The sequence below is a fragment of the Nomascus leucogenys genome, chromosome 18, assembly GCF_006542625.1.
Source record: "Nomascus leucogenys isolate Asia chromosome 18, Asia_NLE_v1, whole genome shotgun sequence".
In the NCBI taxonomy this organism is placed as follows: domain Eukaryota; kingdom Metazoa; phylum Chordata; class Mammalia; order Primates; family Hylobatidae; genus Nomascus; species Nomascus leucogenys.
The window spans coordinates 84,693,760-84,719,211 of NC_044398.1; the positions used below are offsets into that span (position 1 = coordinate 84,693,760).

The 25,452-nt window shown below is 46.1% G+C and overlaps 1 protein-coding gene across 5 annotated transcripts in view; it reads right to left on the bottom strand.

Annotated features, from left to right (window-relative positions):
• Nucleotides 1-25,452, bottom strand: part of TMC5 (transmembrane channel like 5) — a 96,584-nt gene that overhangs the window by 6,511 nt on the left and 64,621 nt on the right. For 3 of the 5 annotated variants that reach the window (XM_003266082.2, XM_003266081.2, XM_003266083.3), the window contains 10 exons: nt 24,474-24,629; nt 23,089-23,240; nt 20,090-20,168; nt 18,100-18,197; nt 16,144-16,239; nt 10,608-10,683; nt 10,302-10,435; nt 7,474-7,647; nt 5,607-5,685; nt 3,973-4,077 (listed from right to left, as the gene is read on the bottom strand). In XM_003266082.2, coding sequence (XP_003266130.2) covers nt 3,973-4,077; nt 5,607-5,685; nt 7,474-7,647; nt 10,302-10,435; nt 10,608-10,683; nt 16,144-16,239; nt 18,100-18,197; nt 20,090-20,168; nt 23,089-23,240; nt 24,474-24,629 — 1,149 coding nt within the window. The remainder of the gene's footprint in view (nt 1-3,972; nt 4,078-5,606; nt 5,686-7,473; nt 7,648-10,301; nt 10,436-10,607; nt 10,684-16,143; nt 16,240-18,099; nt 18,198-20,089; nt 20,169-23,088; nt 23,241-24,473; nt 24,630-25,452) is intronic. The other 2 variants (XM_003266084.4, XM_003266085.3) reach the window with 2 other exon arrangements.

Sequence of the window (25,452 nt, forward strand, 5' to 3'; positions counted from 1 at the left end):
TCTCTTCTGGCTTGTAGAGTTTCTGTCGAGAGATCAGCTGTTAGTCTGATGGGCTTCCCTTTGTGGGTAACCTGACCTTTCTCTCTGGCTGCCCTTAATATTTTTTCCTTCATTTCAACTTTGGTGAATCTGACAATTATGTGTCTTGGAGTTGCTCTTCTTGAGGAGTATCTTTGTGGCGTTCTCTGTATTTCCTGAATCTGAATGTTGGCCTGCCTTGCTAGATTGGGGAAGTTTTCCTGGATAATATCTTGCAGAATGTTTTCCAACTTGGTTCCATTCTCCCCGTCATTTTCAGGTACACCAATCAGACTCAGGTTTGGTCTCTTCACATAGTCCCAAATTTCTTGGAGGCTTTCTTCATATCTTTTTATTCTTTTTTCTCTAAAGTTCCCTTCTCGCTTGATTTCATTCATTTCATCTTCCATCACTGATCCCCTTTCTTCCAGTTTATCACATTGGCTACTGAGGCTTCTGCAATCTTCGTGTAGTTCTCAATCCTTGGCTTTTAGCTCCATCAGCTACTTTAAGCCCTTCTCTCCATTGGTTATTCTAGTTATCCATTCATCTAATTTTTTTTCAAAGTTTTTAACTTCTTTGCTATTGTTTTGAATTTCCTCCCGTAGCTCAGAGTAGTTTGATCGTCTGAAGCCTTCTTTTCTCAACTTGTCAAAGTCATTCTCCATCCAGCTTTGTTCCATTGCTGGTGAGGAACTGCATTCCTTTGGAGGAGGAGAGGTGCTCTGCTTTTTAGAGTTTCCAGTTTTTCTGCTCTGTTTTTTCCCCTATCTTTGTGGTTTTATCTACTTTTGGTCTTTGATGATGGTGATGTACAGATGAGTTTTTGGCGTGGATGTCCTTTCTGTTTGTTAGTTTTCCTTCTACCAGACAGGACCCTCAGCTGCAGGTCTGTTGGAGTTTACTATAGGTGCACTCCAGACTCTCTTTGGCTGGGTGTCAGCAGCAGTGGCTGCAGGACAGCGGATTTTCGTGAGACCACAAATTCAGCTGTCTGATAGTTGCTCTGGAAGTTTTGTCTCAGAGGAGTACCCGGCCAAGTGATGTGTCAGTCTGTCCCTACTGGGGGGTGCCTCCCAGTTAGGCTGCTCTGGGGTCAGGGACCCACTTGAGGAGGCAGTCTGTCCGTTCTCAGATCTCCAGCTGCATGCTGGGAGAACTACTACTCTCTTCAAAGCTGTCAGTCAGACAGGGACATTTAAGTCTGCAGAGGTTCCTGCTGAATTTTTGTTTGTCTGTGCCCTGCCCCCAGAGGTGGAGCCTACAGAGGCAGGCAGGCCTCCTTGAGCTGTGGTGGGCTCCACCCAGTTCGAGCTTCCTGGCTGCTTTGTTTACCTAAGCAAGCCTGGGCAATGGGGGGTGCCCCTCCCCCAGCCTCGCTGCTGCCTTGCAGTTTGATCTCAGACTGCTGTGCTAGCAATCAGGGAGACTCCATGGGCATAGGACCTTCCGAGCCAGGTGCGGGACACAATCTCCTAGTGTGCCGTTTGCCAGGCCCGTTGGAAAAGCGCAGTATTAAGGTGGGACTGACCTGATTTTCCAGGTGCCGTCTGTTACCCCTTTCTTTGACTAGGAAAGGGAACTCCCTGACCCCTTCTGCTCCCCGAGTGAGGCAATGCCTCGCCCTGCTTCGGCTCATGCACAGTGCGCTTCACCGACTGTCCTGCACCCACTGTGTGGCACTCCCTAGTGAGATGAACCCGGTACCTCAAGCAGAAATGCAAAAATCACCGGTCTTCTGTGTCGCTCAGGCTAGGAGCTGTAGACCGGATCTGTTCCTATTGGGCCATCTTGGCTCCACCCCCTTTTTTTTTTTTTGACAGAGTCTTGCTTTGTGTCCCAGGCTGGAGTGGAATGGCATGATCAACCTCTGCTTCCCAGGTTCCAGCGATTTTCCCGCCTCAGCCCGCCACCATGCCCGGCTAATTTTTTTTTTATTTTTAGTAGAGACAGGGTGTCACCATGTTGGTCAGGCTAGTCTCGAACTCCTGACCTCAAGTGATCTGTCCACCTCAGCCTCCCAAAGTGCTGGGATTACAGGCATGAGCCACCACACCTGGCCGTTCCACAGATATTCACTGAGCATTCATAGTATGCCAGGTAATAAATTAGGACCTGGGGTGACAAGTGCACAGACGTGGTCCCCACATTCAGATGATCTACTTTTAGGCCTCTAGATCCCTTACCTAAATTGTGCTGACAGTATAAATTTGTACAGATGGTAAATTACATGTCAATCACTTCTGTCAAGATCACAATTTCCAACATGAGTGGCATTTGCATTAAGGTGGATTTACTGTTCATCTGTATTTTCAGGACACTCAGGAAGCAAGCAAGGTTTTGGAATTAGAGCAGGGTTTCATGTATCTTTAATATTCTCTTGGTAAGAATGACATTGATTAAATATTTTTAAGGGAATGATATAGCAATATCTATTAACATCGTCATCTACATGCTTTGTGGCAGAAATATTCACAAAAAATAACTTTTAATTTTTTTTTTTTGACATGGAGTCTTGCACTGTTGCCCAGGTTGGAGTGCAATGGCACGACCTTGGCTCACTGCAATCTCTACCTCCTGGGTCCAAGTGATTCCTGTGCTTCAGCCTCCTAAGTAGCTGGGATTACAGATGTGCACCACAACACCCAGCTAAGTTTTGTTTGTTTGTTTTTGTTTTTTATATTTTTACTAGAGATGGGTTTCACCATGTTTGCTGGGCTGGTCTCGAACCCCTGACCTCAAGTGATAAGCCCGCCTCAGCGTCCCAAAGTGCTGGGGATTACAGGAGGGAGCCACTGTGCCCAGGGTAATTTTTTTTAGAGACAGGGTCTTGTTCTGTCTCCCAACCTGGAGTGCGGTGATGGGATCATAGCTCACTGTAGCCTCAAACTCTTGGGTTTGAGCAATGCTCTCACCTCAGCTTCCTGAGTAGCTGAGGCTACAGTTGCGTGCCACCGTGCCTAATTATTAAAATTTTTTGAGGGATGGGGTCTCGCTATGTTGGTCTTAAACTCCTGGCCTCAAGCAGTCCTCCCCTCCCTTAGCCTCCTGAGTAGCTGCGATTATAAACGCACAAAAAATAATTAATTGTAACAAAATGTTTCATTACCTACTGTTTTGAGTATTTAAAAACATAGAAACAACCCAAATATCCAAATATGTACAGAATTAAACATCGTTCAAGATATAGTATTTAGTGGTGGGCTGTGGGGGAGGGAAGTTATGATACTATTTGTATAATATAGCCTCACTTAAAGTGTTGGTAGATACAGGTATGTTTGTAGATGCCTAGGGAAATAGATTTGCAAGAATAGACACTGAAGTATTCATAGATGAGATTTCAGGGCCCTTTTCATCTCAGTGGGATCTACTTCTGTATTATTGGGGTTGTGAAAAATAAGCGTGCAAGTTCCATGAGGGCGGGGGCTTTGTTTTGTTCACCGTAACCCCAGCACCTAGAAAAAGTACAGGCATGAAAAGTGCTGAATAAATGAATATTACTTTTTTTTTTTTTGAGACAGAGTGTCACTCTGTCGCCCAGGCTGGAGTGCAGTAGCACAATCTTGGCTCACCGCAACCTCCGCCTCCTGGGTTCAAGCGATTATTCTGCCTCAGCCTTCCGAGTAGCTGAGGCTACAGGCGCGTGCCGCCACGCCCAGCTAATTTTTGTATTTTTAGTAGAGACAGGGTTTCACCATATTGGCCAGGCTGGTCTCAAACTCCTGACCTCGTGATCCACCCACCTAGGCCTCCCAAAGTGCTGGGATTACAGGCGTGAGCCACTGCACCTGGCCATGAATATTACTTTTTAAGTATAAACCACAGAAATACTTAAGACAGAGAATGAAGGGCCCTTCTGTGATCCCAAGAGCTTGGTCTGTAGTTTTCTGACGTGCTTTTTACATGGAGGCAAGTTTGTGTCCCACGGGTCCCCAAGGCAGCCTCCAGCCTCACCTCCACCTCTCTCCTTTCCAAAACGGGTGAGCTGGGGTTTGCTTTCTTCTCCATATCCTGCAGCTTGATCAGTTTTTCTATCAGGAACATTTTATCTTTGCCCTCCTACCAAGAAGGAAAACAAAACCAGAAAGAAACAAAAATATGAATGAATGATGGTATGGAATTGAGAAAGCAATTGATGGGAAGAATGTCGATTTTCAGGCAGGTAGGGGTCCTAGAAGTTGGATGGAGGTTGCTGCCCTCTTTTGGTGAAAGAAAAGAAACACTTCACAGTAAAACCAAATTATCCCCCAGAGCCTTCCTGCATTGTAATATTCTCCTCTAAAGCAATTCCCCTAACAGGCTTGCGAAAGTAGCCTCCAGAAGTCGGCTGCTGGAAGCAACTTACATGCCACGTCTCAATAGCCAGGAAAAATGGTTTCCAGTATCCCCCATAGGCATGTGCCCCAGAGCGAGGCTCTGTGTCAAAACCAAAAAGAAGATACATGTAGGATATGGAAAATATGAAACAGATGACCTGCATTCTTTAACAATAAAAAGAAAAGAGGAAGTAGGGAGGGGAAGTGGTAAATGGTTATAGAGTAAAAGAAAGTTAGGCATATCGGCTGGGCGCGGTGGCTCACGCCTGTAATCCCAGCACTTTGGGAGGCCAAGGCGGGCGGATCACCTGAGGTCGGAAGTTTGAGACCAGCCTGACCAACATGGAGAAACCCCATCTCTACTAAAAATACAAAATTAGCTAGGTGTGGTGGCGGGTGCCTGTAATTCCAGCTACGTGGGAGGCTGAGGCAGAAGAATAGCTTGAACCCAGGAGGCAGAGGTTGCAGTGAGCCAAGATTGCTCCACTGCACTCCAACCTGGGCAACAAGAGTGAAACTCTGTCTATAAATAAATAAATATCTTTATCTTATAGAAATATATATAAAACTTTTAATAGATAAAAAATAATATAAAGCCTAAGATTTGCTTTAAAATAATCCAGGGAGCCAGATGGAGTGGCACCTGCCTGTGATCTCAGCTACTCCGGAGGCGAGGCAGAAGCCCAGGAATTTGAATGCAGCCAGGGCAACATAGCAAGACCCCCAACTCTAAAAACATAAAATAAGGCTGGGTGTGGTGGCTCACGCCTATAATCCCAGCACTTTGGGAGGCAGGTGGATCACCTGAGGTCAGCAGTTTGAGACCAGCCTGGCCAACATGGTGAAACCCTGTCTCCACTAAAAATTCAAAAATTAGCTGGGCGTGGTGCCAGGCACCTGTAATCCCAGCTACTTGGGAGGTTGGGGCAGGAGAATCGCTTGAACCCTGGAGGCAGAAGTTGCAGTGAGCCGAGATTGTACCACTGCACTCCAGCCTGGGCAACAAGAGCAAAACTCTGTCTCCACATAATAATAATAATAATAATATAATTAAAATAAATAAATACGAGGAATAAAAATAAGGGATTTGCTGGGAAGAGAAAGTGTAGATGAAATAAGAATATAAAAACATTGATGGTTGTTAGGGCTGAGAGCAGGGATATGAGAGTTCATTGTAGTATTCTCTTTATTTTGGAGGATGTTTGAAAGTGTCCCTTATACAGCGTTTAAAAAGGGTGAGGGCAGACATCAGAGGGATCCAAGGGGACTTACATTAATGATCTGCTCATGGAGCAGCCTTATCATAATCTTCCTTCCCTCTGTGATCTGCCAGTAAAGATAGGTGATGATTCTGGAAGAGGAGAAAAGAAAGCATGACACTCTTGCCAATGTTTTGCAGGCTCTGAATTTCCACTGGATGCAAAGGAACTGGAATCTGTGCTTGCAGCTGGATTTGGGCCCAAACGTGTTTCTGAAAAGTCATGTCAGGGAGAGTTATAGGTTAAATACATTGGAACAATGGTTCCTGGAAGGGGGAAATAAGCCCATGCCACAGCCCCTCTTCAGCTCAATTAATTGAGCATCTCTGGGCATGTCATCTCCTTAAGAGGAGAAAAGCAGGTATTGCTTTCTTAATAGAACAAGTTAAAAAAAAATCCTTAAGATGACCGGGCACGGTGGCTCATGCCTGGAATCCCAGCACTTTGGGAGGCCAGGTGAGTGGATCACTTGAGGTCAGGAGATCGAGACCATCCTGGCTAACACAGTGAAACCCCATCTCTACTAAAAACACAAAAAATTAGCCGGGCATGGTGGCAGGTGCCTGTAGTCCCAGCTACTTGGGAGGCAGGAGAATGGTGTGAACCCGGGAGGCGGAGCTTACAGTGTGCTGAGATGGTGCCACTGCACTCCAGCCAGGGCAACAGAGGGAGACTCCATCTCAAAAAAAAAAAAAAAACAAAACAAAACCCTAAGACAAGAGAATAGTATATAACTTTTCCCCCCTTCCCCCAGAGACGGGGTCTTGCTCTGTTGCCCAGGCTGGAGTACAGTGGCACGATCAGAGAACACTGCAGCCTCAAGCTCCTAAGCTCAAGCAATCCTCCCATCTCAGCTTCCCAAGAAGCTCGGACTACAGGCACAAGCCACTATAACTTTTAAAAAAACTATCAATGCAAGGTTGGGCAACGTGGCTAACACCTGTAATCCAACACTTTGACAGGCTGAGGCAGGAGGATAATTTGAGGCCGGGAGTTTGAGACCAGCCTGGGCAACATAGGGAGACCCCATCTCTCCAAAAAATTTAAAAATTGGCCAAGTGTAGTGGTGCACACCTGCAATCCCAGCTACTTGGGGGATGAGGTGGGAGGATTGCTTGAGCCTGAAAGGTTGAGGTTGCAGTGAGCCATGACCATGCCACTGCAGTCTAGCCTGAGTGATAGATCATGACCCTGTCTCAACCAAAATAGAAAGGATGAGAAAGACAGAAGGAAGGAAGGAGAAGGGGAAGGGAGAAAGAGAGAGAGAGAAAGAGTGAGAGAAAGAGGAAAGAGAGAGGAAGAAAGCAAGACAGAGAGAAAGAGAAAAGAAAGAAGGAAAGAGAGAGAGAAAAAGAAAAAGAAAAGGAAAGAAAAGAAAGAAAAAAGAAAAAGAAGAAAGAAAACAAAAAGGAAAGGAACAGAAAGGGAAGGGGAGAGAGAGGGAGGGAGGAGAAGTGAAGAGCAGAGAAAAGAAGGAAGGGAAGGGAGGGGAGGGAAGAGAGAAGGAAGGAAGGAGAAGGGGAAGGGAGAAAGAGAGAGAAAGAGAAAAGAAAGAAAGAGGAAGAAAGAAAGCAAGACAGAAAAGAAAGAAGGAAAGAGAGAGAGAAAGAGAAAAAGAAAGAAAAGAAAAAGAAAGAAAGAAAACAGAAAGGGAAGGGGAGAGAGAGGGAGAAAGAGAGAGGGAGGGAGGAGAAGTGAAGAGAAGAGAAAAGAAGAGGGGAGGGGAGGGAAGGGAAGGGAAAACTACCTATGCAAGGGTAGAGTCACCCAGAACACCAAGCTATGCTATAGCCATTTGCTTTCCAACCAAACATCCCAACTGCTGTTTCCCCCGAGAGCTCCTGGCTTTCCCTGCTAGATTCCCCAGGTACCACACTCACAGCACAATGAGGGTGAGGATGAAAAAGAAGTGCACACTTCCAATGAGGTTCCGATAGATCCAAACAACCCACAGGTAGCCAGGCCGTGTACTCAGGGTATCGATCCAGCTGTAGATGGAGTGAATGAAGAAAGGCAGACCTCGAAAAGGGCCACAGTCAGCTGAAGGCTTCAATCTGGTAAAACAAAGATGGAAAAACATCTCTAGCACAAGACTCAGGGATGGTTACTCTAGAATCAGGGTGTCCTTTCTGGGCTCTGGGCCTGAAAACATCAAGTCTTGCCTGATCCAATCACACCCACTTCTCAAAGAAACCCTCTTGCTCACAGCCTTGCTGGGGTGACCTACACTCCAAGGACTGGCTCTCAGATCAGAGGGATCACCTGCCCCAACAACAGCCAATCCAAAGGCCAGGCAGTGACTTCTGCAGTAACTTGGCTCAATAATATGAATGGGGGCAGTCAGACTTTTCTTCTTAAGAACTTGAATTAAGGCCAGGAACTATGGCTCATGCCTCTAATCCCAACAGTTTGGGAGGCCAAGGTGGGAGGATCACTTGAGCCCAGAAGTTCAACACCAGCCTGGGCAACATAGTGAGACTCTGTCTCCACAAAAAAATAATTAGCTGGGCATGGCAGCGCATGCCTGTGGTCCCGGCTACATAGGAGGCTGAGGTGGGAGGATCGCTTGAGCCCAGGAGGTTGAGGCTATAGTGAGCTATGATCATGCCACTGTACTGCAGCCTGGGCAACAGAGCAAGACCCTGTCTAAAAAAAAAAAAAAAGAACTTGAATTAAAGACAAGTATGGTGGCTCGCCTGCAATTCCAGCACTTTGAGAGGCCAAGGCAGGAGGATCACTTGAGGCCAAGAGTTCGAGACCAGCCTAGGCAACAAAGCGAGACCCCCATTTCTTAAAAAAAAAAAAAATTAGCCAGGCATGGTGATGTGTGCCTACAGTCCAAGCTACTCGGGAGGCTGAGGTGGGAGAATCACTTGAGACCATGAGTTTGAGCTGTGATTGCGCCCCTGCACTCCTGCCTGGGTGACAGAGCAAGGCCCTGTCTCAAAGAAAGAAATTGAATTAAGAAGCATAAAGAGGGAAGGCTGCTAGCTATGGAGGAATGAGCAGAAACTATAGGGCAACAAGGAACTGGTGAGGAAGAGAGTGGATACGCCAAGAGGAGCAAGGACGTTATGGAGCAAGGAACTGAGGGCCCCAGTTTCACATGTGTCCTAAAAATCATCTCCCTTGTTCATTAATTCATTTAATTATTCATTCAACCATGGTTTATTCTGTTAAGCATTGTTCTAGTCAGGCTCTGCGGACTTCATATTAAGCAAGTTCTTGCCCTATTGGGATTACATTCTGGTGGGAAAAACGGACAATCGTTGAGTAACAATTAAAGACTCACACAGAGGCATTCATGATTATGAATGAGAGAATGAAGGAAAGAAACTCAGGCCTGAGAGAGAGAAGCAGTGGGGAACTGAGAGCAGACAAGGAGGGCTGTGAAGATCAGATCTTGGAGAGGGCCTTGGAGCTGAGAATCAGAGGGTGGAGAGGAGGCAGCCAAGCAAAGGGAGTAGGAAAAGGACTTCACTCAGAGGACTCTGCCCATGTTGGGAGGGGCTTGCTGGCTTCCAGGAATGGGGTGAGGGCGGTAGGGCAGGAAACAGTGGAACCAAAGGGAGGTGGGGCTGGAGAGGTGGGAGGAGCTGGATCAGTCCTGCCTTTCTGTTAATTTAGATGAAGTTCTGTTCCGGATGTGGAGGAACGGGGCGGGGGGACATCTCCCCATTCTGGGAAGCTTCAGTTCTTGGCAGAAGTGAGAAAGCTACTCCTGACTATGGGCATCGGATGGGTGGTGATCAAACTAGGATGTATTCCCTCCCCGGCTTTTAGTGTCTGTTGGTTAGCCAGGGAACTTAGGTTAGGCACTGTATTAAGGTTGTCTTTTTATTCTGATGTTTTGACATCTGGGGTCTTACTGACTCCAGCTCCCAGGGCTAGCTGCCCTTCCCTGGGCTAGCTTACAAAGCACACCTTTCAAATGCAAACCAACCAATCCAGATGCCACACCTGCAACTGCCCCTTTTATCAGGCTCTCACACTCTGGGCCACCACTCCCCTGCCCTAATCACCCCAGGGTCAGGTGCCAGACAACTCAGGGTGGATCCACATCCCACAGCCTATTGACAAACCAGCCAACCCTAAACCTGCTTCCCCTGCCTTGCCCATTCCTTACCATAGAAAACCACAATAAAGGCTCTAGCCCATGTTTCCCCTCACTCCCTCTGTCTCCTGAACAACCCTGATGCTTCCCTGTGTGGTCCCTTGTGGCACAGAGTGCCCCCTCTTCTCACGAACTGTGAGTAATAAACTATCTTTTTAGTGATGGTCATTCCTGACCTTTTGGGCTTCACCATACCTAGGTTATTTTTTTATTTATTTATGGAGACAGAGTCTCACCCTGTCACCCAGGCTGGAGCGCAATGGTGCAATCTTGGCTCACTGCAACTTCCACCTCCCGGGTTTAAGTGATTCTCCTGCCTCAGCCTCCCGAGCAGCTGGGATTACAGATGCATCACCACACTTGGCTAATTTTTGTATTTTTAGTACAGACAGGGTTTCACCATGTTGGCCAGGATGGTCCTGAACTCCTGGCCTCAAGTGATCCATCCACCTCGGCCTCCCATAGTGCTAGGATTATAGGCATGAGTCACTGTGTCCAGCCTCACCACACCTGAATTATAATAAAACCTACATTTTCAAACACACACCCATCCACCCAGTCTCTAAAACCTCCCCCAAGGCCACCTTCTCCTACCTCCAGATGGTGATGGCCAGGGTGCACAAGACCCCGGTGAAGGACGGGAAAAAGAGCAAGAAGATGAAGAAAGTCATCATCTGTGAAGCCCGCCAGGCTTTGCTCGGAGGCTGGAAATTCATCATCAGGCTGATCTGAAGAGAGAGAGGCAGCCACCTCCCATCTGCAGCCAGAGCAGCAGCAGAAGGACCCCAGCCAGGCCCAGCTTCCTGAGACCTTTGCAGAGCCCCCTTCCCCAGCTTTAAGCACCACCAGGTCACAAATGACTGAACAAGGCTGATTGATGGCAACGTCGGACTGACTCACATTTTTGGAGTAGAACATGATGAAAAGCATAATCATTTGGATAAAGGGCAGCAGGGGGCAGAAGAAGATTCCAATCCTGTGAGGGAGACAGGGTGAGTGTCAGAGGCTGGGGGAGACACAAGGAGTCGGGGTGAATCAGGGATGGTTGGAGGGAAGAGAAAGAAGATATTGTGGCCTGGATTGTGTGTCCCCAAAATCCATATATTGAGGCCTTAACCCCCAGTATCTCAGAACGTGACTGTATTTGGAGACAGGGCCTTTGAGAGGTGATTAAGGTAGAATGAGATCACTGTAGGAGGCCCTAATCCAGTATAACTGGTGTCCCTAAAAGAAGAGATTAGGAGGCCAGGAACAGTGGCTCACGTCTGTAATCCCAGAACTTTGGGAGGCCAAGGGGGGTGAATCGCCTGAGGTCAGGAGTTCAAGAACAGCCTGGCCAACATGGTGAAACCCCATCTCTACAAAAAATACAAAAATTAGCCAGGCGTGATGGCATATGCTTGTAATCTCAGCTACTTGAGAGGCTGAGGCAGGAGAATCACTTGAACCTGGGAGGCAGAGGTTGCAGTGAGCCGAGATTGTGCCATTGCACTCCAGCCTGGGCGACAGAGCAAGACTCCATCTCAACAACAAAAAAAGAAGAGATTAGGACATAGACACACACAGAAACGAAGACCATGTAAAGACATGGGGAAAAGATGGCTGTCTATAAGCCAAGGAGAGAGGCTTGAAACAGATCCCTCCCTTATGACCCTCAGAAGAAACCAACCCCACCTGCACCTTGATCTTGGCCTTCTGGCCTCCAGAACTGCGAGATACGAAATTGCTGTTGTTTAAAGCACTCAGTATTTGGGACTTTGTTATGGCACCCCCAGCAAACTAATATAGAGAGGACCTGCTTCCATCCCAGCAAATTAGGCAGATTCCCACCATACCCAGTATCCTCAGCTGCCTTCTTCCCAGCTCTGGAAAAGAGATTTTATAGAGAAATCACCTACCCACCTACTAAACCAACAGATGGTATTCAGCATGCCCTAAGCTAGCGTGTCCCACATGCCTGGCCCCCCTCTTGCTTCCTCCCCTATGGTATTCAAGGTCTGAGGTCCTGTAGGGACAAGGCATTGAATAGCACTGAGTTCCAAATGAGAAACGCATTCCCTTTCCAACTCTCCTGCAGTGCTCGTGAGGAACAAAAGGAGAAAATCAGTGTGGTCCTAGAATGCCGTAACTTAACATGTGCCAATCTCCCATTTTTTAACAAGAAAGGAGTAGGCTTTGGGCTGAGAGCCTTGGCCAACAGTAACATCTCGCTAGAATTTAATGACTTTTTGGAATGGGATTGCTTCTATTTTTCCAGTTATTTGTGATTTCTATCAAAGGGTACTGGTTTTCCATTTATGATTGTAAATAAAGACTCCCTTAAAAATGTATGTGAGAGGCCAGGCGTGGTGGCTCACGCCTGTAATCCCATCACTTTTGAAAGCTGAAGCGGGCAGATCACCTGAGGTCAGGAGTTCGAAACCAGCCTGGCCAACATGGCAAAAACCCCGTCTCTACTAAAAATACAAAAATTAGCTGGGCGTGGTGGCAGGTGCCTGACGTTTTGACATCTAGGGTCTTCTTGGCCCCAGGAAGACTGCCAACGTTGGGAAAAGCAGTCTGGCCATTTACAAAGGCCTTTCTTCTGCATTATTTCAACTAGGATGCCGTTGGGCAACTTACTTAAACTCTCTCTAAACCTTAGTTTTCTAATCTTTAAATGGTGGACATCCTAGCACCTACTCACAGGGTTTTTTGAGAGGAATAAATGGGCATGGTGGCTCACTCCTGTTATCCCAGCACTTTGGGAGGCTGATGAAAAGCAGTTATCATCTACCACGGCATTAAAAAAAATGTATTTGAGTAAAAAAAAAAAAAAAAGGCAAATAATAAAAAAAATTAAGTAGATAATGGTACAGGTGAAACGTCACTATACCAAAAAATAGGCAGGCTGGTGTGCAATAGACTAAAACTTGGGAAACATGTTCCTCACTTCATCTCTACCACTGTCCCTAACATATTTCCTTTTCTGTCATTATATTATCTTCTTGTAAAACTCATCATCAAAGGCAATATTCTCCTAAAACCCGCAAAGGTTAGAACTGTAATAACCATGGAGAAAAAAAAGATATGTGTTTTTTATTGTGCTTATTCATGATTTATCAACAAAAATCTCAAAGGCCCAGAAGTCATAATGGTAATTTCTTTTTGAGACAGAGTGTTGTTCTGTCTCCCAGGCTGGAGTACAGTGGCATGATCTTGGCTCACTACAACCTCTGCCTCCCTGGTTCAAGTGATTCTCCTGCCTCAGCTTCCCAAGTAGCTGAGATTACAGGCATCTGCTACCACAGCCGGCTAATTTGTATTTTTTAGTAGAGTCAGGATTTCACCATGTTGGCCAGGCTGGTCTCGAACTCCTGACCTCAAGTGATCTGCCTGCCTCAGCCTCCCAAAGTCCTGGGGTTATAGGCGTGAGCCACCATACCTATTTAATCCCCTCGAAAACCCTGTGAGTAGGTATCTCTACCATTTAAAGATTAGAAAACTAAGGTTTGGAGAGAGTTTAAGTAACTTGCCCAATGGCATCCTAGTTGAAATAATCTGAAAGAAAGGACTTTGTAAAGTGCCAAATTGCCAGCGGGTGATCTAGCAGCATGCAAACACATCACCTAAACTACCAAAGAAAGGTCCTCACTGTCTCTAAAAAATAAACTCATTAACTTTATTTGCAGACATCCAAATCACCCAGGGCAACTTTAAAGAGTCAGAAAATAAAACACTCTCCCGTTGTATGACATATTGGTGTTTGCAAAGCAGTTTTCATCTACCATGGCATTTAATCCTCAACATGATTCAAAGACAGCTATTCTTTTTTTTTTTTTTTTTTTTGAGACAAAGTTTCACTCTTGTTGCCCAGGCTGGAGTACAATGGCGTGATCTCTGTTCACTGCAGCCTCCACCTCCCGGGTTCAAGTGATTCTCCTGCCTCAGCCTCCCGAGTAGCTGGGATTACCGGTGCCCCCAACCATGCCCAGCTAATTTTTTGTGTGTATTTTTAGTAGAGACGGGGTTTTGCCATGTTGGCCAGGCTGGCCTCGAACTCCTGGCCTCAGGTGATCCGGCCTCCCAAAGTGCTGGGATTACAGGCGTGAGCCACTGCACCCGGCCTTTTCTTTTCTTTTTTTTTGAGACAGAGTTTCACTCTTGTTGCCCAGGCTGGAGTATCATGGCACGATCTTGGCTCATTGCAACCTCTGCCTCCCGGGTTCACTGCAACTCTTGTGCCTAAGCCTCCCGAGTAGCTGGGATTACAGGCATGCACCACCACGCCCAGCTAATTTTGTATTTTTAGTAGAGATGGGGTTTCACCACATTGGTCAGGCTGGTCTCGAACTCCTGACCTTAGGTGATCCGCCCACCTCAGCCTCCCAAAGTGCTGGGATTACAGGCATGAGCCAACACACCTGGCCTTAAAGGTAGCTATTCTTATATGCATTTACAGATGAGTCTGAGGCTCAGACAAGCACAGTGATCTCCATGAGTGGCAGAGCCAGCCTCAGAATTCAGTTTATCCAGTTCCAAATCCAATACTTTCAAATTAACAACACCCCATCAGACGGAACCTGGGAATGTGATTCACCACACAGAATTCCGGCATTAACTGCATCATGTTAAAATAAATAAGGAAAAGTAAGGCAGGAAGATTGCTTGAGCTCAGGAGGTTGAGGCTGCAGTGAGTCATGATCATGCCACTGCACTCCAGTCTGAGCAACAGAGTGAGACCCTGTCTCAAAATTAAATAAATAGGCTGAGCATGGTGACTCACACCTATAATCCCAGCACTTTGGGAGGCTGAGGCGGGTGGGTCACTTGAGGCCAGGAGCTCAAAACCAGTCTGGCCAACATAGTGAAACCCTGTCTCTACTAATAGAAAAATTAGCCAGGTGTGGTGGCGCATGCCTGTAGTCCCAGCTACTTGGGAGGCTGAGGCATGAGAACTGCTTGAACTCGGGAGGTGGAGGTTGCACCTCACCGCACTTCAGCCTCAGCAACAGAGCAAGACTCTGTCTCAAAAAAAATAATAATAAAATAAAAAATAAAAAAATAAATAAGGAAACACAGCCACTGGCTCATGGTTTGCAGTGTCTAGGTGAGTTTGTAAAAATATTTGCTGCAACCAGTTGGCTATTCTCAATGCACGTAGTGTTTCTAAAACAGACATCACAAATCCCAAAAACTGTAGAGAACTCACCAAATGGTGTATCAAATATAAGAAACACACAGCCCTCTCTGTGTGTTTCTTTATTCTCCCATTGCTGTGGAGACAAGGATGCAAAGTAAAGTTTGCATCCAAACAACCTAAGGGCAATGCAAAATGGCAAATCAATGCTAACAGACAACAGTTAAAGGTAGAGATTGTGACAAACTGGAGATGCTCAGTTTGCCACAGATCTTTGTGGAGAGAAGCCAGATGTTTCTGGAGAGAAGCCAGAAGTTTAAGTGTTATGTGAAATCTCCTGAAGTTTAAATATGGGTGGTTGTGTTAGACCATCAGGCTGCTATAACTATAATGCCATAAACTGGGTGGCTTATAAACAGCAGAGGCTGGGCATGGTGGCTCATGCTTATAATCCCAACACTTTGGGAGGCCAAGGTGGGCGGATCACCTGAGGTCAGGAGTTCAAGACCAGCCTGGCCAACATGGTGAAACCCCATCTCTACTAAAAATATAAAAATTGGCTGGGCATGGTGGCGCAGGCCTGTAGTCCCAGCTACTTGGGAGACTGAGGCAGGAAAATCACTTGAACCTGGGAGGCAGAGGTTGCAGTGAGTCAAAATCACACCACTGCACTCTAGCCTGGGCGAAAGAGCGAGACTCCATCTAAAAAACAAAAATAAATAAGTAAAACAGCAGAAATTTATTTCTTATGGTTCTGGAGGTTGGGAAGTCCAAGATCAAGGTGCCGGTAGATTTGGTGTCTGGTGGGGCTCTGCTTAGTGATTCCCAGATGTTGCCTTCTGTCCATGTCCCCACATGGTGGAAGGGGCAAGGGGTTTCTCAGGCCTTGTTTATAAGGGCACTAATCCTATTCCTAAGGGCCATGTCAAAGATCCAATCACCTTCCAAAGGCCCCACCTCCATCACATTGGAAGTAAGGTTCCAACATATGAATCTGAAGGGAGACTCAAACATTGAGACCATAGCAGTGGTCAATTCATATTTTTAGGGACAAACGAAACACACCTGCAAAGCTGGACATGACCTGTGGGCCTCCAGGTTGCGCTCTCTGCTCTATGCTGATTCTTGTCTGAAGTCCTTAAGCTCTCATAAAGGAAAACGATAGTCTAAATGCTAAATTCATGGTTCTCAGAGTGGCTGGATGGGGTATCACCCCTGCAGCTTTAAAAACAACAGATTCTGGGACTTTGCTGCCAAAACACCAACTCCACAGTCACGCGGGAACCACTGGGCATTTTGCTGAGTCACAAAACTTACCACACCAGAGTTTGTGCATAGATCAGTTCTAGAACGTTCCTGGCAATGTCAAACTCCTGAAGGCCAAGACTTGTGATCAGGTGCATCCCAATGATTCTGTGAAAACATACTGAGTTTAGTACCCAAACCATAACTCTCACTTTCAGAAAATCCCCCACAGACTAGGACAATCAACAAAAGAGACCCTCCCCAGCTTGAAATAAAGTCATAAGTTCCCTTGAAAATTTTTCAAAAGTTCTAAATCTATAAGCATGTTTTTGAAGAAGTAATTGAAGGGATTGAGGGAAAACTAATTTAACACGATGCAGTCTAGTGGGGGTACTGCTAAAGTGATTTAAAAAATTTTAGAGAACATTTGTTACCCTGAACATTTCAATTATCCCACTATTATGTTATACCCCTCTTTGCTAATTAAACCTTTTTTTTTTCATGAACTGGATGAACTCAGCACCTCTCAACTCAAACATTTTTAAATTTTTGGTTGCTGCTACCAAATTATGTTTCCCTGTGTTCTAAATCCACAACAAGGAAACCAAGTTTCCATTTACTCTGGGGAAACTTGATTTCATATTAATTTATTCATAAAGAGGAGTTGCCAATTAAAAAAAAAGATCTGCCAAAAAAAAAAAACCTTTTCACTTTTTTTTTGTTTGTTTGTTTGAGATGGAGTCTTGCTGTGTCACCCAGGGTGGAGTGCAATGGCGTGATCTCAGCTCACTGCAACCTCCACCTCCCGGGTTCAAGCGATTCTCCTGCCTCAGCCTCCCAAGTAGTTGGGATTATAGGCACGCACCATCACGCTTGGCTAATTTTTGTATTTTTAGTACAGATGGGGTTTCACCACATTGGCCAGGCTGCTCTTGAACTCTTGACCTCAGGTGATTCACCCGCCTTGGCCTCCCAAAGTGTTGGGATTACAGGTATGAGTCACTGCGCCCGGCCAAACCTTTTCACCTTTATGTCCAGGCCCTCGACAGAGGCTAGAATAAAAGCACATTTTGGCAAAAATGAATGAGGAAATTTGGCATTGAATCTATCCACTGAGAAAATAATCAACATCAGACCATCTTATCTGATGGTCAGACCATCTTATTACTAGAGCAGCTTGCAGAAATACATAAATGTCTATAAGGAATGAGAGGCTCATCATAGTATTAACAAAAATGAATTACTGAATTTAAAAAACCAGACATGGGACAATGACAGTGCCTCGATTCTGTATATATTATATCTAATATAAAATTAATACATTAATTCGATTAAAACAATGAGATAAATCTACATGTACTGACATGGAAAGATGTCAAGGCAGTGACAGATTAATAAAAGCAAATTCTATAATATGTTGCAGTGTGACTCCATTTTTGCTTTTGAAAATTATATAGCATTATATAGTAAAGACACATACAGAGCGATATGTGCATAGAAAAATCTGGAGGAATATATATTAGAATATTGAAATTATCTACAGTGGATTTCTTTTTTTCTTTTCTTTCTTTGCCTTTTTCTTCTTCTCTTTTTTTTTTTTTTTTAAATATATATACATATAGAGAGAGAGAGACAGAGTCTTCCTATTTTGCCCAGGCTAGTCTCAAACTCCTGGCCTCAAGTGATCCTTCTGCCTCGGTCTCCCAAAGTGCTGGGATTACAGGCGTGAGCCACTGCCCTTGGCTGGACAAGATTTCAAATGGCTCAGTTTCTGTCTTTTATTTCTAGACTTTGTTTTCAAAAGGTTGTAAAAGGTCAACTGAACCAAGTGAACTATGACAACAGAACTGTCAGGTTAAGGTGAAATTTTAGCTAATTTAGAAGTGAACAGTATCCCCAAGGACAACAGGCAGACTTGGAACAATGCATGCTTTGAGTATGTCAGGGACCTGTACGTCCCACTAAGCCAGGAATCGGGTTCTGATTACAGCATCAGGCACTAATTACTTAAGAATGACAAATATTTACCTCCTCAGAAACTCCCCCAGGAAGGAATCGACTAAAGAGAACACAAAATCCATCAGAAGGAGCCGGTAGATGTCCTGGCCAATGAGGGTTTCCCAACACTGGAAGGCAAACAAGAGTCAGGATGTGGGAAGGGGCTGTGGCTCAGCTCAATTCTCCTCTGTTCCTGGCTGTATGTACCCATTAGGACATAGCTAATGGTTGGGTTTGACCAAGTCCTTGTGTACTCAAAAAAGTAGACCCACTCTGAAAAAACGCAGCTGAGTTTGTTTCCAAGGGTGTTGTTCTCTTTTGGGTTTCCTTCTTCCCCCCATTAAAGTTTGCCTTCCACACATACCCAAACTTTCCCTGCTCAAGATCTCTCCCCATAAAACTTTTCATCTCTGCCCTATCCCCTCTGGATCCCATTTCTCAGCCAGGGGTAATCAGTTTCTTCAAGAGAGCAGGAAGTGCCAATGGCTAAGAATGCCTTCACTGTTTTTGCTTACTGACCGTACAAAAAATCAATTAATGTCTGCTTGATTAAGAAAGTGGCCTAGAGGTTTAGTAGGCTAGTGTAAACTGGAAGCTCAAATTAGTCAGTTTATGAAACTAGTGGCTAGGAACGTCTGCAAGAAGTCAGTGCTATCAGCTGATAGACTGGGAGCTTCTAGATTTGGCTGAAGGAGGAGAGGAAACTTTTGGGTGCACAGCCCAAGGATGGATGGATGATGGATGTGTAAATGGATGGATGATGGATGAATGGATAGATGGATACATAGATGAATGGATGGAAGAATAGATGGCTGGAAGAATACATGACTTGATAGATGGATGCATGCATGAATGAATACATGGATGAATAAATGGATGGTTAGATAAATGGATGGATTAATACATGAATGGATAAATATATGTATGGATTAATGGATTCATACATGGATGGATAAATGGATAAGTGGATGGATGTATGAATGGATGGATAGATGGATACATGGATCGACAGATGAATACATGGATGGATGAATAGATGTATGGGTGGATAAATGAATGATGGAGGGATGGATGGATGCATGAATGGAAGAATAATATGGTATCTGCTCTAACCATACTAACTTGTAGGGCTGATTTTGAATCTCTTCGACAATTAGGGAGAGAAGTTTAGGGTGCCATGTTCATGTGAGATGGTTTGAGTCTAGACACAGCAGAGCTATTTTAGGGCCCAGGAATAATGGGTGACAGAAAAATAGAGAAAGGCTCCTGATTCCCTGACTCTACTTCCAATCCTAGGGCATCCTGGGTATCTGAGGGCTCATGACGACCATCAGCTAAGGATTACTGTGTGATGTGAAGGCACATTCTCATGGGGGATGCAGTAGCAGGGGCAGAGGCATCCCCATGAGAAGGCCAGGGAGGCTGACTTGTTCCTAAATCCACATGGGACACCAGCCTCAGGCACCCATTCTCTGAGGTTAGTGAAGACTAGAAACTGCAGTTAAGTGAAGGAAGGCCAGGAACAGTCAGCATTAGGACGTAATTGTTACTGCCAGCATTTATGAGTTTACAGATTGATAAAGCCCAGGGTATCTAGGTTACAGGAAAAATAGAACATCAAGGATCAAAAATGATTTTGTCTAACCTCAAGGCGGTTAGGACAGACTAGCACTAAAATTACTAGCATCCATTGCATATGCTGGGCACTGAACTTATACTACACATGATATTGTTTAATCCCAGTTTTACAGATGAGAAAAGTGAGGCTCAAAGAGATTAAGTGACTCAGCAGATGACACAGCACAGCTGGCCTTCGAATCAGGTCCTCCTGACTCTAGAACCCGAGCTTTTTTGTTGAGACCCATTTTGCCTTATGTTACTTTCCAGATTGGTTTTCATTCTCTTCCCACAAGGGATTAATACCAAATACAGACTGTGATGGCTCTTGAGAAACCCATGTCCTCCCTGTTGGTCAAATGCTAAGAAACCAGACTTAAGGCAGAGAAGCATAGAATCTCACCTCTTCACCAGACAGGGCCACGGTGTTGAGCCAATAGTAACAAAGAATGCCAATGATGGATATTTTCAAAAAGATGTTTCTAAACAGAAGAGACAACATTTATGATTACCTTCAATGGCAGTCTTTCATGCTGTCTGCCAATAGTTCCTTTGGGGCACATGGTAAGATAGAAATTGCTGGCCCCTGTGGTTGGAGCGGGGGGCACATGGCTAGTTCCGGTGAATGAATTATGAGCAGAAGCAATGTGTGTCACTTCTAAGCTGGAGCACTTAATGCCCCTGTGAGACCCTCCAGAACTCCCCATCTTCCCTTTGGAACGGCGATCAACAATATTCAAGATGGCTGCTGCTCTCTCAGCCTGGATCCCTCAGTGACTAACATAAGAAGGGCCCTCCTGCTAATCCACACTGTGTATGTAACATGAGCAAGAAATAAACCTTTGTGTTCCAAGCCACTGAGATCTGGGGCGTTGTTTGTTACTGCAGTATAACCTAATTTATTCTGACTGATACATTCTCTTTTGTTGCATCTCCAAATGATCTGATTTCACTTTCCATTATAATGATAGTAAATGTACACAGTGTTTATTGGGTGCTGACCCAGCATACACTACCAACCTCTTTATTGAATCATCCCCCTCAGTCTTTACAATTCCATCATCTAGTAGATGGTATTTTATGCCCATCATACTCATTATGCAAGGTTATGGGGTGCAGTGAGACCTAATATTTCCCCTTCTATACGTACTTTAAAAAGTGGCACCATGGATCGGTGGCTGGGATGTGGGGAATAATGAGGGCATAGGAATATGGTCAGAGTTTTCTTTCTTTCTCTTTCTCTCTCTTTCTTTTCTTTCTTTTCTTTCTTTCTTTCTTTCTTTCTTCTTTCTTTCTTTCTTTCCTTCCTTCCTTCTTTCTTTCTTTTTCTTTCTTTCGACAGGGTCTCACTCTGTTACCCAAACTGGAGTGCAGTGGTGTGGTCATGGCTCACTGCAGCCTTGACCTCCCGGGCTCAAGCACTTTTCCCACCTCAGCCACCTGAGTAGCTGGGACTACAGGCGCAATCCACCATGCCTGACTAATTTTTAAATATTTGTAGAGATGGAGTCTCACCATGTTGCCAAGGCTGGTCTTGAACTCCTGGGCTCAAGAAATCCTCCCACCTTGGCCACCCAAAGTACTAGGATTACAGGCATGAGCCACTGCACCTGGCTGGAATTTTCATAATATGAATTGGATATAATCGACTGACTGGCCAATTTGCTCATTCATTCACCAGTCATTCTTGGACGCCTATGATATCCCAGACATTGTGAACAAGGCAAAGATTTCCCCGTAAACTGTGGGAGAGGAAGATAATAAATAAATACAAATATGTCAGGAAGTGGTAAGAAAATTATACTGCAGAGATCATGCCACCGCACTCCAGCCTGGGCGACAGAGTGAGACTCCATCTCAAAAAAAAAAAAAAAATTATGCTGCAGAGGAGAAAAGGTGGTAGGGAGCTGTTATTTTTAATGGGGTGTGCAAGGAAGAGTGCAACACGAGGGTGATGTTTGAAGAACGCAAAATGCAGTCAGGAAGCAAGCCATGTGGTCATGTGTGGGAAGAACATTCCAGGCCCATGCAAAGGTCCAGAGGTGGGAATATGGTTTGGCATATTTGTGAACGCTTAGGAGGTCTGTGACGGGGACAGGCAGTGAGCAGGAAGGACAGTGGGAGAAAATGAGGCTGGAGCGCTGGCCGGGAGCCAGATCTCACAGACCATGGTAAGGCAAGGGCTCTGGAACTGATCAGCAAAGAAACTCAGTCTGCATTGTACAGAACTACACTTTTTTTTTTTTTTTTTTCTGTGATGGAGTCTCCCTCTGTCACCCAGGCTGGAGTGCAGTGGCAGGATCTCGGTTCACTGCAACCTCTGCCTCTCAGGTTCAAGAAATTCTCCCGCCTCAGCCTCTCAAGTAGCTGGGATTACAGATGTGCGTCATCACGCCCAGCTAATTTTTGTATTTTTGGTAAAGACGGGGTTTCACCATGTTGGCCAGGCTGGTTTCAAACTCCTGACCTCAGGTGATCCACCTGCCTTGGCCTCGCAAAGTGCTGGGATTACAGGCATGAGCCACTGTGCCCAGCCTACAGACCTGTACTTATAAACCCCACCATAACCAGGAACGAGTCAGCGAAGAAACTAGAAGGACAAAATTTGGGTAGTTCCAGGCTTTGTGTATCAAAACTCCAGGATCACTTCTAGCACATATGGTGCCTTTGTGGGAATCACAAAAAGGCACCCCGTGGGTGCCAGTGAGTTGCCCAAAGCACTCCTCCCACCTTCGTTTGGGTGGTGGAATTACAAAAATGTGCCCTTCCTCCCACCTGAGGCAGTGGGTACCAGGACTCACAGCCTGACCAAGGGGAACACTGGATTATTTCAGTCCCCTCCTCAGCCCAGGAGCCTTTGTGCGTGCATTGTCTGCCCATCTGTACATCCCATACTTGAGAACTACGCCAATCCCCCGCTGGTAGCAATTAGGAAAGCAATCAAGCCATGACTTTGAGCAAAAGCCCACACCACACAAACACACTTCACTCTTTTGTTGTTGTTGTTTAAGACAGGGTCTTGCTCTGTCGCACAGGCTGGAGTGCAGTGGTGCAATCATAGGTAACCTCAAACTCCTGGGATCAAGCGATCCTCTCACCTCAGCCTCCTGAGTAGCTGGCACTAACAGGTGTATGCCACTGCATCCAGCTTTTTGTAGAGCCAGCATCCGGCTATGTTGCCCAGGCTGTTCTCGAACTCCTGGTTTCAAGTGATCCTCCCCCCTCAACCTCCCAAAGTGCTGGGATTACTGGCATGTGCCACCACGCCCAGCCACACCTTACTTTCGAAATTCCTCCTTGCTGGAGGACAAAACTTTGATACTAAAGCATAATCCTTTCTAGCTACCATCCCACTTCTCTCCTGGAAATAGAGGCTGGTGTTGGGCGTGACAGATCACCTACCGGATCAGGAGAACGTAGACTTCATGCCGCGGCATCTCATACCTCTCCACGAGCCTGAACGTGGAGTAGATGCATGGCACGGCCAGATTAATACAGGACACAACGAAAGGCAGTAACAGCACCGCCCCAGGGTTACTGTGTGTCTTCAGGAACTGCAGGGGATGGGGGAGAGAACAGAGGGCTGACTTGTACACTGTACCCCTTTCTGCTTCACTCAAAAGTCTCTCATGATAGAAAACCCAAGATGTAGTTCCTCTGGGGTTAACTATTTATTTATTTTAATTTTTTTGAGCTGTAGTCTCACTCTGTTGCCCAGGCTGGAGTGCAGTGGCATGATCTCAGCTCACTGCAACCTCTGCCTCCCAGGTTCAAGTGATTCTCCTGCCTCAGCCTCCCGAGCAGCTGGGATTACAGGGGTGCACCATCATACCCAGCTAATTGTTGTATTTTTAGTAGAGACGGGGTTTCACCATGTTGGCCAGGCTGGTCTCAAACTCCTGATCTCAAGTGATCAGCCCTCCTCGGCCTCCCAAAGTCCTGGGATTACAGGTGTGAGCCACTGTGCCCGGCCCCATGCTGCACTTTCGTGTGAGGCTGGGAGAGGCACTGGGCCTCCAGGAGGTCATTCATCGGGGATGTGGGACCTCCTGGCATTTGGCTGGGAGTGGAGCCAGGGCTGCACCTCTGCCAGGCATCCTTCCGTGCCCTTGGAGTTATCTGATATGTCACATTCCCACATCCTCCTTGCATGGCCTCACCCTACCTCCATCTACCTCTGGATGGTTCAAAAGCACCACTTGCATTTTTGGTGGTAACTTTGGAGCCAGGGTAACCTGGGCTCCAATACGGCTCCCTCCCCACACATAAGCTGCAAGGTCTAGGGCCAGATCCTTAGCTTCTCTGAGCCCCTCTTCTCCGTCTGTACAATGGAGAAATGATCACATAACCCATAGAGATGTTCCAAGAATTAACTGAGATCAAACAAGGCAAGGCCTGGCCCCAGGGCTGTGAAACGACACAGCCGAGCTACCATTCATGTGAAATCGTAGTCACCGATGAATGACCACCACTGTAGCCAGGACTACAGATGCATGGCACCATGCCGGGCTAATTTTTAAAATTTTTGTAGAGATGGAGTCTCCATGTTGCCCAGGCTGGTCTCGAACTCCTGGTTCAGGTGATCCTCCCGCCTCGGCCTCCCAGAGTGTTGGGATTACAGATGTAAGCCACTGTGCCTCACCCCTGCATTTTTAACAGTTCTCTGCTGGTGCTGATGCTGCTGGCCATAGATCCTGGGTTGAACCGTGGGCTGCACACCACCCTTCCCCTCCAGCATCTCATCCCTTCACCTGGTTCTCTCTGTCCTGGACCCTAGTGTTGGTTACCTCTAAGTTGTACTCAGCCAGGTAATAAACGGCTGCACAGCAGGCTATGGCCACTCCTGTAGAGACAACCCAGGCCACCGTGTAGGCAGAGAAGCGGGTCAGCTGCTGATTGAACGTCAACTTGGAATTCTCCTGACGGAGCTCAGACAGGGTCTCCTAGAAACATAAGAAAGTCAAGTTTATGGCTGGGCATAGTGGCTCACGCCTGTAATCCCACCACTTGGGGAGACCAAGGCGGGTGGATCACTTGAGGTTAGGAGTTTGAGACCAGCCTGGACAACATGCTGAAACCCCGCCTCTACTAATTATACAAAAATTAGCTGGGTGTGGTGGTGCATGCCTGTAATCCCAGCTACTCGGGAGGCTGAGGCAGGAGAATCACTTGAACCCGGGAGGTGGAGGTTGTAGTGAGCAGAGATCACACCACTGCACTCCAGCCTGGGCAACAGAGTGAGACTCTGTCTCAAACAATAAATAAATAAATAAACAAATAAATAAATAAAAATAAATGAAAGTCAGGTTTATCCAGAGATCCCTCTCCATGGCTAGCAAAGATCCCCAGGGAATGCTTGCCACACCCAGAGACATAAATCCAGCCCAAATCCACAGGTGAGAGAGAGGGGGAACATTCATGATGAACATGGATTATGGGAGACCCATGGAGGACTCTGAAATGGGCCAAGAATCTCCAAACACTGCTTCCATCTTACAGAAACAGTTGGAATTAATAGAGCGGGACCATGTTCTTGAGAAAAGCACACTGAGGTCACAAAATTCTTTCCTGAAGAATAAGGTTGAGTATCTACACTGAGAAAGAAGCTCACATCTGCAACCCTCTTGTCGAAGCGCCTTTATTTGGCTGGGTTTGGTGGCTCCCACCCGAATTCCCAACATGTTGGGAGGCCGAGGTGGGAGGATCACTTGAGCCTAGGCATTCAAGAGAAGCCTGGGCAACATAGTAAGACTCTCTCCCTACAAA